This window comes from Nerophis ophidion, linkage group LG10 (genome assembly GCF_033978795.1).
Source record: "Nerophis ophidion isolate RoL-2023_Sa linkage group LG10, RoL_Noph_v1.0, whole genome shotgun sequence".
NCBI lineage: Eukaryota > Metazoa > Chordata > Actinopteri > Syngnathiformes > Syngnathidae > Nerophis > Nerophis ophidion.
The window spans coordinates 10816981-10827692 of record NC_084620.1 but is presented as its reverse complement, the minus strand read 5'-3'; the positions used below and the strand labels follow the sequence as shown (position 1 = coordinate 10827692).

Here is a 10712-nt window from a genome sequence, read left to right as displayed (position 1 = left end):
TTTGTTTATAAGTTTATTGAAGAGTGGATGTGTTTCACTGGCAGTGTTGAAGCACCACAAAGATGACGTCAACATCTGAAGTGGCGGTGACTGTCGGGGACGTTCAATGTTTTAAGGAGCTGGACGAGCCGAAGCGGAGGCCTTTTTAGCCAAACTAAAAAAGTCAGGTAAAAAGGTACACAAAAAATAAAAAGGTTTCCTTTTCTGTTCCACTTTTCTTCATTTTCTCTTGGACTTAGCAGGCTTGGCGAGCAGCGTCGGGTCGATCTGGTCCAGCTGCAGATTTCTTACGACGAAGAGGCGAGCCGCACGCTCGCTCAGCGTCCCGCCGCACTTCACTCCTCGACGCATCAGTTCTTGTTTGAGGACCTCCAGACCCAAATGTTCCAATTGTTGAACACACGTGGCTGATGACACGCTGACGGTCACAGCGCCACCATCAGCATCTTCCCCAGGCTGCAGGTTGCACATTAGTCACATCACAAGTGGTGAGGTCATGTCAAGTGATCGTCACGGGAGGATGGAATTCTTACCTGTGGCTCAGGTGAGCAGGAGGACGCCTTCTGCGCCTCTGCTTCTACTTGAGTGGGTGTGGCCTTCTGCGCCTCAGCTTCTTCTTTAGGGGGTGTGGCCTTCTGCGCCTCAGCTTCTTCTACATGGGGTGAGGCCTTTTGTGCCTCAGCTTCCTCTATAGGGAGTGTGGCCTTCTGTGCCTCAGCTTCCTCTTTAGGGGGTGTGGCTTTCTGTGCCTCTGCTTCCTCTTCAGGGGTGGAGGCCTTCACCTCTGGTTCCTTTTTAGGCGGTGTGGTCTTTAGCGCCTGAGCTTTTTCTTTAGGGGGCGTGGCCTCGTGCAAACTGGCTTCCTTTTTAGGGGGCATGGCCTCATGCGCCGTGGCTTCCTCTTTAGGGGGCGAGGCCTTGTGCGCCCTGGCTTCCTCCTTAGGGGGCATGGCCATCTGCGCCTTGACAACTTCTTGAGGGGGCGTGGCCACAAAGCTGACCTCAAGAAACGCAACTGATGACAAGCTGTCCATTTTCATACACACAAAAACACAACAGTAGACGACTACCTGCAGCTCGGCCCTGGCTCCGCCCACTGTGTTTTCATTGTAGCGGCAACTTCACAGGTAGAGGTGGATGGAGAATCGTCTTCATCCTCTGAGCTCGTCAGCTCGTCAAAACCACTCCTGTTGCCAAGACAACAGCTGTAGAGCCAGACGTGCATGAGGACGTGCGTTTTCCGTGACACTCACCAAAAACACGCCCCCATTTTCTTCTGCTTTTTGATTGGCGGCTCACTCTGAATGGAGGCTTTTCTCTTTGGAGACAGTTGGGCGCTCACCTCAGGGCTGGACGCTGCCTGCAGACCTGTGCGTATGCCAATCAGTGTGTGTGTGTGTGTGTTTTGAACGGTGAGACTGACCTTTGAGCACCGAGTCCTCGAGTCGCTCGGATAAGTCGTGACACTGCTGCTCGTAGGAGGCGTCGCTGAACTGATGTTTGGGTTCCAGCAGCTTCCTCTGCAGACGCTCCAAACGACGCTGCTCCTTCTCCGCCTCGCGCTCCGTCTGCTTCTTCAGCCAATCAGCCATCCTGCCACACACACGCAAATAACACCTTGTTCAAAGTACGTTCATCAGCGGCCATAAAATTATTTGCTTTCCGCCATGTTTGTGTAAAGCAAAAATAAACAATTTGGAGAAGGCATTCGACCGTGTCCCTCGGGAAGTCCTGTGGGGAGTGCTCAGAGAGTATGGAGTATCGGACTCTCTTATTGCGGCAGTCCGCTCCCTGTACGATCAGCGCCAGAGCTTGGTCCGCATTGCCGGCAGTAAGTCGGACACGTTTTCTGTTCGATTCTGTTCATAACTTTTATGGACAGAATTTCCAGGCGCAGTCAAGGCATTGAGGGGTTCCGGTTTGGTGGCAGTGGGATTAGGTCTCTGCTTTTTGCAGATGATGTGGTCCTGATGGCTTCATCTGGCCGGGGTCTTCAGCTCTCATTGGATCGGTTCGCAGCAGTGTGAAGGGACCGGAATGAGAATCAGCACCTCCAAGTCTGAGTCCATGGTTCTCTCCCGGAAAAGGGTGGAGTGCCATCTCCAGGTTGGGGAGGAGACCCTGCCACAATTGGAGGAGTTCAAGTACCTCTGAGTCTTGTTCACGAGTGAGGAAAGAGTGGATCGTGAGATCGACAGGCGGATCAGTGAGGCGTCTTCAGTAATGCGGACGTTGTATCGATCTGTTGTGGTGAAGAAGGAGCTGAGCCGGAAGGCAAAGCTCTCAATTTACCGGTCAATCTACGTTTCCATCCTCTCCTATGGTCCTGAGCTTTGGGTCATGACCGAAAGGATAAGATAACGGGTACAAGCAGCCGAAAGGAGTTTCCTACGCTGGGTGGCGGGGCTCTCCCTTAGAGATAGGGTGAGAAGCTCTGTCCTCTGGGAAGAACTCAAAGTAAAGCCGCTGCTCCTCCACATCGAGAGGAGCCAGATGAGGTGGTTCGGGCATCTGGTCAGGATGCCACCCGAACGCTGCCCTCGGGAGGTATTTAGGGCAGGTCCAACCGGTAGGAGGCCACGGGGAAGACCCAGGACACGTTGGGAAGACTATGTCTCCCGGCTGGCCTGGGAACGCCTCGGTATCCCCCGGGAGGAACTGGACGAAGTGGCTGGGGAGAGGGAAGTCTGGGCTTCCCTGCTGCCCCCGCGACCCGACCTCGGAAAAATAAACAACAATGGAATCTTCACTGGGCAGCATCCATCCATTCATCCATCTTCTTCCGCTTATCCGAGGTCGGGTCGCGGGGGCAAAAGCCTAAGCAGGGAAACCCAGACTTCCCTCTCCCCAGCCACTTCGTCTAGCTCTTCCCGGCCTATGGACGTGTTTAGGGCACATCCAACCGGTAGGAGGCCACTGGGCAGCAGTCATCTTGTATTATGCTGTCAACAGCTTGTTAAGATAACGCACTCATTCTCATGGTTGACGTCTCGCAGGCGTCGTCCGCTCAGATCTCTGCAGGCTTCGCGATTGGTCGTCTTCTCGATCTGAGCGCCAAGAGCTCGCAACATGGAACCGAACCCTGAACACACCACACAAGAAGGTCATTCAGATAAGCCCCCGTGCTGGGAGTTCCTTTCTTGCCAACACTGACCTCCCTTCCCTCCGAGGACGCGCGCCTGCAGGTGATAGACAGCCCCGCCCTGCAGGTGATCATCCAGGCAGGCCAGACGTCCATCTTTGCTGAAGTACAGGTCATGTGGCGACGCCTCCTGAACAAAATCATATGACAGTGTCAGTCATACAGACAATCATTGTGTAAAAGGTAGGGCTGCCAATTGTCTCTTGACAGGTGCAATTGTCTGTAGATACAAAAGTCTTTCTTTCGCTTCACGAGGCATGCACTTTATCTTGTAATTTTTAATATCAATACAGTCTACAAAATGACAACAGTCTGACACTTACAAATAGTACACAAATGTGTGTGCGGATTAAATTGTCTGTCAGCGGGTCATTTAATCCACAAATTAATCAATAAAATGGTTAAACAGATCCAACCTTTTGTTTATTGAAGACATTTCATATTTTTATCATAAAATGTTTTCAAGCAAATAGTCCAGTTGCCCCCATTCGACTTAAGGGCCTACTGAAACCCACTACTACCCACCACGCAGCCTGATAGTTTATATATCAATGATGAAATATTAACATTGCAACACATGCCAATACGGCCTTTTTAGTTTACTAAATTGCAATTTTAAATTTCCCGCTAAGTGTCGTGTTGAAAACGTCGCGGTATGATGACGCATGCCTTTGACGTCTCGGGTTGTAGCGTACATTATTTTCCAGCCCGATCCTAGCTATAAGTAGTCTGCTTTAATCGCATAATTACACAGTATTCTGGACATGTGTGTTGCTGAATCTTTTGCAAGTTGTTCAATTAATAATGGAGAAGTCAAAGTAGAAAGATGGAGTTGGGAAGCTTTAGCCTTTAGCCACACAAACATACGATGTTTCCTTGTTTAAAATTCCCGAAGATGAAGCTTTACTATGGATCAGAACAGTCAAGCGAACATGGATCCCCACCACATGTCAACCGGCAGTTTTCTGTGAGAAAATTGTGGTAATAAGTCAGCTCTTACCGGCGACCTCAGCGGAGCTTCCGTCTTGCTGCAGCTGCGTGACTTCCCTCAGAGACTCTGAGTCAACACACCCGTGGCCACACCTCTACGACTATCAGGTACTTTATAATCTCACTAAAAGACTAGTAACACAATAGGCAGATAAGGGATTTTCCAGAATTATCCGAGTAAATGTGTCTAACAACATCTCAATCACTGCCTTCGCCTTTTTTTTTTCCTAGTCCATCCATCCATCCATCCATCATCTTCCGCTTATCCGAGGTCGGGTCGCGGGGGCAGCAGCCTAAGCAGGGAAGCCCAGACTTCCCTCTCACCAGCCACTTCGTCTAGCTCTTCCCGGGGAATCCCGAGGCGTTCCCAGGCCAGCCGGGAGACATAGTCTTCCCAACGTGTCCTGGGTCTTCCCCGTGGCCTCCTGCCGACTGGACGTGCCTAAACACTCCCAAGGGAGGCGATCGGGTGGCATCCTGACCAGATGCCCGAGCCACCTCATCTGGCTCCTCTCGATGTGGAGAAGCAGCGGCTTTACTTTGAGCTCCTCCCGGATGGCAGAGCTTCTCACCCTATCTCTAAGGGAGAGCCCCGCCACCCGGCGGAGGAAACTCATTTCGGCCGCTTGTACCCGTGATCTTATCCTTTCGGTCATGACCCAAAGCTCATGACCATAGGTGAGGATGGGAACGTAGATCGACCGGTAAATTGAGAGCTTTGCCTTCCGGCTTAGCTCCTTCTTCCCCACAACGGATCGATACAACGTTCGCATTACTGAAGACGCCGCACCGATCCGCCTGTCGATCTCACGATCCACTCTTCCCCCACTCGTGAACAAGACTCCTACGTACTTGGAACTCCTCCACTTGGGGCAGGGTCTCCTCCCCAACCCGGAGATGGCACCCCACCCTTTTCCGGGTGAGAACCATGGACTCGGACTTGGAGGTGCTGATTCTCATTCCGGTCGCATCACACTCGGCTGAAGATTCCGGCCAGATGAAGCCATCAGGACCACATCATCTGCGAAAAGCAGAGACCCAATCCCGCGGCCACCAAACCGGAACCCCTCAACGCCTTGACTGCGCCTAGAGATTCTCTCCATAAAAGTTATGAACAGAATCGGTGACAAAGGACAGCCTTGGAGGAGTCCAACCCTCACTGGAAACGTGTCCGACTTACTGCCAGCAATGCGGACCAAGCTCTGACACTGATCATACAGGGAGCGGACCGCCACAATAAGACAGTCCGATACCCCATACGCTCTGAGCACTCCCCACAGGACACGGTCGAATGCCTTCTCCAAGTCCACAAAGCACATGTAGACTGGTTGGGCAAACTCCCATGCACCCTCAAGAACCCTGCCGAGAGTAAAGAGCTGGTCCACAGTTCCACGACCAGGACGAAAACCACACTGTTCCTCCTGGATCCGAGGTTCAACTATCCGGCGTAGCCTCCTCTCCAGTACACCTGAATAAACCTTACCGGGAAGGCTGAGGAGTGTGATCCCACGATAGTTGGAACACACCCTCCGGTCCCCCTTCTTAAAGAGAGGGACCACCACCCCGGTCTGCCAATCCAGAGGTACCGCCCCCGATGTCCACGCGATGCTGCAGTCTTGTCAACCAAGACAGCCCCACAGCATCCAGAGCCTTAAGGAACTCCGGGCGGGTCTCATCTACCCCCGGGGCCTTGCCGCCGAGGAGCTTTTTGACTACCTCAGCAACCTCATCCCCAGAAATAGGAGAGCCCACCACAGATTCCCCAGCCACCGCTTCCTCAAAGGAAGACGTGTTGGTGGGATTGAGGAGGTCTTCGAAGTATTCCTTCCACCGATCCACAACATCCGCAGTCGAAGTCAGCAGAACACCATCTGCACCATACACGGTGTTGATAGTGCACTGCTTCCCCTTCCTGAGGCGGCGTATGGTGGTCCAGAATCGCTTCGAAGCCGTCCGGAAGTCGTTTTCCATGGCTTTTCCGAACTCTTCCCATGTCCCAGTTTTTGCCTCCGCGACCGATAAAGCTGCACACCGCTTGGCCCGTCGGTACCCGTCCACTGCCTCCGGAGTCCTATGAGCCAAAAGAATCCGATAGGACTCCTTCTTCAGCTTGACGGCATCCCTCACTGCTGGTGTCCACCAACGGGTTCTGGGATTACCGCCACGACAGGCACCAACAACCTTTCGGCCACAGCTCCAATCAGCTGCCTCGACAATAGAGGTTCGGAACATGGTCCACTCGGACTCAATGTCCCGCACCTCCCTCGTGACATGTTCAAAGTTCTCCCGGAGGTGTGAATTGAAACTCTCTCTGACAGGAGACTCTGCCAGACGTTCCCAGCAGACCCTCACAATGCGCTTGGACCTGCCAGGTCTGTCCGGCATCCTCCCCCACCATCGCAGCCAACTCACCACCAAGTGGTGATCGGTAGAAAGCTCCGCCCCTCTCTTCACCCGAGTGTCCAAAACATGAGGCCGCAAATCCGATGACACAACTACAAAGTCGATCATGGAACTGCGGCCTAGGGTGTCCTGGTGCCAAGTGCACATATGGACACCCTTACGTTTGAACGTGGTGTTCGTTATGGACAATCCGTGACGAGCACAAAAGTCCAATAACAAAACACCACTCGGGTTTAGATCCGGGCGACCATTCTTCCCAATCACGCCTCTCCAGGTTTCACTGTCGTTGCCAACATGAGCGTTGAAGTCCCCCAGTAGGACAAGGGAATTGCCCGGGGGAGCCCTTTCCAATACTCCCTCGAGTGTACCCAAAAAGGGTGGGTACTCTGAACTGCTGCTTGGTGCGTAAGCACAAACAACAGTCAGGACCCGTCCCCCCACCCGAAGGCGGAGGGAAGCTACCCTCTCGTCCACTGGGTTGAACTGCAACGTGCAGGCTTTGAGCCGGGGGGGCAACGAGAATTTCCACCCCAGCCCGTCGCCTCTCACTGCCGGCAACGCCAGAGTGGAAGAGAGTCCAGTCCCTCTCGAGAGAACTGGTTCCAGAGCCCTTGCTGTGCGTCGAGGTGAGTATATCCAGCCGAAACTTCTCTACCTCGCGTACTAGCTCAGGCTCTTTTCCCCCCAGTGAGGTGACATTCCACGTCCCAAGAGCAAGCTTATGTAGCCGAGGATCGGACCGCCAAGTGCCCTGCCTTCGGCTGTCGCCCAGCTCACAATGCACCCGACCTCTATGGCCCCTCCTATGAGTGGTGAGCCTATTGGGGGGATGACTCACGTTGCCTCTTCGGGCTGTGCCCGGCCGGGCCCCATGGGGACAGGCCCGGCCACCAGACGCTCGCCATCGTGCCCCAACTCCGGGCCTGGCTCCAGAGCGGGGCCCCGGTGACCCGCGTCCGGGCAAGGGAAATCTGAGTTCATTTTGTTGTAATTCCATAGAAGTCTTTGAGCTGCTCTTTGTCTGATCACTCACCTAGGACCTGTTTGTCTTGGGAGACCCTACCAGGGGGCATGAAAGCCCCCAGACAACATAGCTCCTAGGATCATTGGGACACACAAACTCCTCTACCACGGTAAGGTAGAAGCTCAGAGAGGAGTCCTTTTTTTTCCCTAGTCCTTCACTCTTAATTTCCTCATCCACAAATCTTTCATCCTCGCTCAAATCAATAAGGAAATTGTCGCTTTATCGGTCCGAATAGCTCTGGCTGCTGCTGGCTATGATTGTAAACAATGTGAGGAGCCCTACAACCCGTGACGTCACGCGCACATCATCTGCTACTTCCGGTAAAGGCAAGGCTTTTTTATTAGCGACCAAAAGTTGCGAACTTTATCATCGATGTTCTCTACTAAATCATTTCAGCAAAAATATGGCAATATCGCAAAATGATCAAGTATGACACATAGAATGGACCTGCTATCCCCGTTTAAATAAGAAAATCTCATTTCAGTAGGCCTTTAAGCACATGGCATGTATACAAAAAACTAAAAATAATGGTAATTGACTGAAAACAAATGAGTTCAAATCCAATAAGAAAACCTAACGCAGTGTGTATTGGTCTTAAGCTAACGTAGCACGCTAGCAGTAGTTGTGTTTGTCAACGCTTACCAATTGTTGGACGAAACGCAGCAGGAGATCTCTGACAACAGAACCCTCTGTAAACAAACAGTTAGAAAACTTGGATCGACCAGGACTAGAAACAAACACCTCCATGTCGAATTTAGGAACCTTCTTGGTCTTCTATTATCGCGACACAAGTGACGCCGGAAGAAGCGATTGCTCAAAAGCTACGTCGTCGTCTTCTTCTTCTTCTTCAAGTTTCCATGCGGGTTGCAGCCATAAGCTAAACGGTGCATACCGCCACTTACTGTACCGGAGTGTCTACAATGGGCTTGGTATCATTACTACCTATCTTGTTTGCATTACTAACAATAAAAATAGTAATACATGTATGTGTGTCTATCTATGGACACTATAAAACACAACAATAAACAACTAGCAGCTTACTTGCCAGCATTTAACTGTAAAAATAACATACAGGCTAGGTTTTTTTTATGCACAGAAATTTTGTGTAAAAAAAAAAATCCACATCTTACAGCCAAATTGTTTTTAACTTTTAACGTTGTACTCTTTTTTTTTTTTTAGGAGGGACCATGTGAAAGGTGGAATGTGTGTGACGTCACTGGTCAGTAAATGTATTTAATATTGACCTAAAAACAGAAAAAAATACGGCACACAGAGGTGGTATTTCAATATTTGCATTATGTCAACTTCATTCAGTTAAGTTCAGTTCATTTCGAACATGCATTTATTTAGGTGCACGGGTTTTGTTGTTTGTACTACCGTCTTTGTCCACACAGGGGCGTTAAAACATGAAGTAACTTTTTGTTCGCTTGTTTTTTTTATTATTTTTTTTATTTCATTCATTGAAGGTAAAACAAAAAAAAATCAACATGATATTTAAATTAAATAATTAACGAAAAGGAGCAGAAATATGTAAAACTTATATTTTCCCCAATACAGTTACATTTACTGTTCAAAAAAAAGTATATATATATATATATATATATATATATATATATATATATATATATATATACATATGTGTGTGTATGTATGTATATATGTACATATATATGTATATATATATATGTGTGTATGTATGTATATATGTACATATATATGTATATATATATATATATCTATAGATAAAACATATATATATATATATATTAATAACATGTATGTTAAGTCAGGAAAAACACAAGAAGCTATATAATCCCTACAAGCCTGTTTCACTGTTTTCCCTTTTTACATATTTTATAAAATCCCCTAGCAACCAGGGAAACCTGCGAAACAGGCTTGTAGGGATGATATAGCCTCTTGTGTTTTTTCCAGACCCAACATATATGTTATTAATACATATATTTATATATATATATATATATATATATATATAGATAGATAGATAGATAGATAGATAGATAGATAGATAGATATAAACTGTATATATATATATATATGTATATATATATGCAAATACATGTATACATATATATGTGTGTGTATATATATATATACATATATATGCATATATATACATACAGTATATATATATATATACATAAGTATATATATATATATGTATATATACTGTATATTTTCTTTTTCTTCTATGTCCCACTCTCCCGTGTGGAGGGGGTCCGGTCCGATCCGGTGGCCATGTACTGCTCGCCTGTGTATCGGCTGGGGACATCTCTGCGCTGCTGGTCCGCCTACGCTTGGGATGGTTTTCTGCTGGCTCCGCTGTGAACGGGACTCTCGCTGCTGTGTCTTGGATCCTCTTTGGACTGGACTCTCGCGACTGTGTTGTATCCATTGTGGATTGAACTTTCACAGTATCCTGTTAGATCCGCTCGACATCCATTGCTTTCCTCCTCTCTAAGGTTCTCATAGTCATCATTGTCACCGACGTCCCACTGGGTCATTATTGTCACCAATGTCCCACTGGGTGTGAGTTTTCCTTGCCCTTATGTGGGCCTACCGAGGATGTCGTGGTGGTTTGTGCAGCCCTTTGAGACACTAGTGATTTAGGGCTATATAAGTAAACATTGATTGATTGATATATACATATGTATGTATATACAGTATGTATATATATATATATATATATATATATATATATATATATATATACTAGCCTGTTTTGACGAGCAGGGAAACCTGCGAAACAGGCTTGTAGGGATGATAAAGCCTTTTGTGTTTATTCCTGACCTAACATATATTCCGCTCTACCCGGTATTGACCACTGTATAACGGATAAACCGCAGAAACCTCAACTACATATTAATGACATGCATATTTCATAACATACAACAAAATAAGCAAACATGGAAACAGTAATTTACTCCAAATGTTAATGTACGTGTTGCCATCACGATTGTTTTAATTTTTTCACTGTCAAAATTGTTCCATACACGAATACATTTGCTTGAATTTCTTCTCATTTCAATCAAATGGAATTCGTTTATGGTTTTTGATATTGAGTTCAGTAAATTGCATACGTTGATAACCGTACTAATTACAGTATTTTCAAATGTAATTGCATTCATACATGAA

At 48.0% G+C, this 10712-nt stretch overlaps 1 protein-coding gene across 1 annotated transcript; it reads right to left on the bottom strand.

The window, feature by feature from the left end:
- On the bottom strand, positions 1-8401 carry sde2 (SDE2 telomere maintenance homolog (S. pombe)). The gene is made up of 8 exons (XM_061912280.1): positions 8202-8401; positions 3155-3272; positions 2971-3082; positions 1424-1593; positions 1254-1368; positions 1071-1187; positions 534-996; positions 1-456 (listed from the first exon to the last, which is right to left on the bottom strand). The coding sequence occupies exons 1-8, from the start codon at positions 8304-8306 to the stop codon at positions 220-222; spliced, it is 1437 nt and encodes a 478-aa protein (XP_061768264.1). The 5' UTR covers positions 8307-8401; the 3' UTR covers positions 1-219.
- Positions 8402-10712: the final 2311 nt, after the last annotated feature.

Excerpts from the sequence above, each read along its gene's own strand:
- sde2 (XM_061912280.1), bottom strand. The coding sequence starts at position 8,306 with ATGGAGGTGTTTGTTTCTAGTCCTGGTCGATCCAAGTTTTCTAACTGT. Across the intron at positions 3,083-3,154 it reads CGTCCTCGGAGGGAAGGGAG|GGTTCGGTTCCATGTTGCGA; the intron begins GTCAGTGTTGGC and ends TGGTGTGTTCAG. Across the intron at positions 1,594-2,970 it reads GACGTCAACCATGAGAATGA|GATGGCTGATTGGCTGAAGA; the intron begins GTGCGTTATCTT and ends TGTGTGTGGCAG.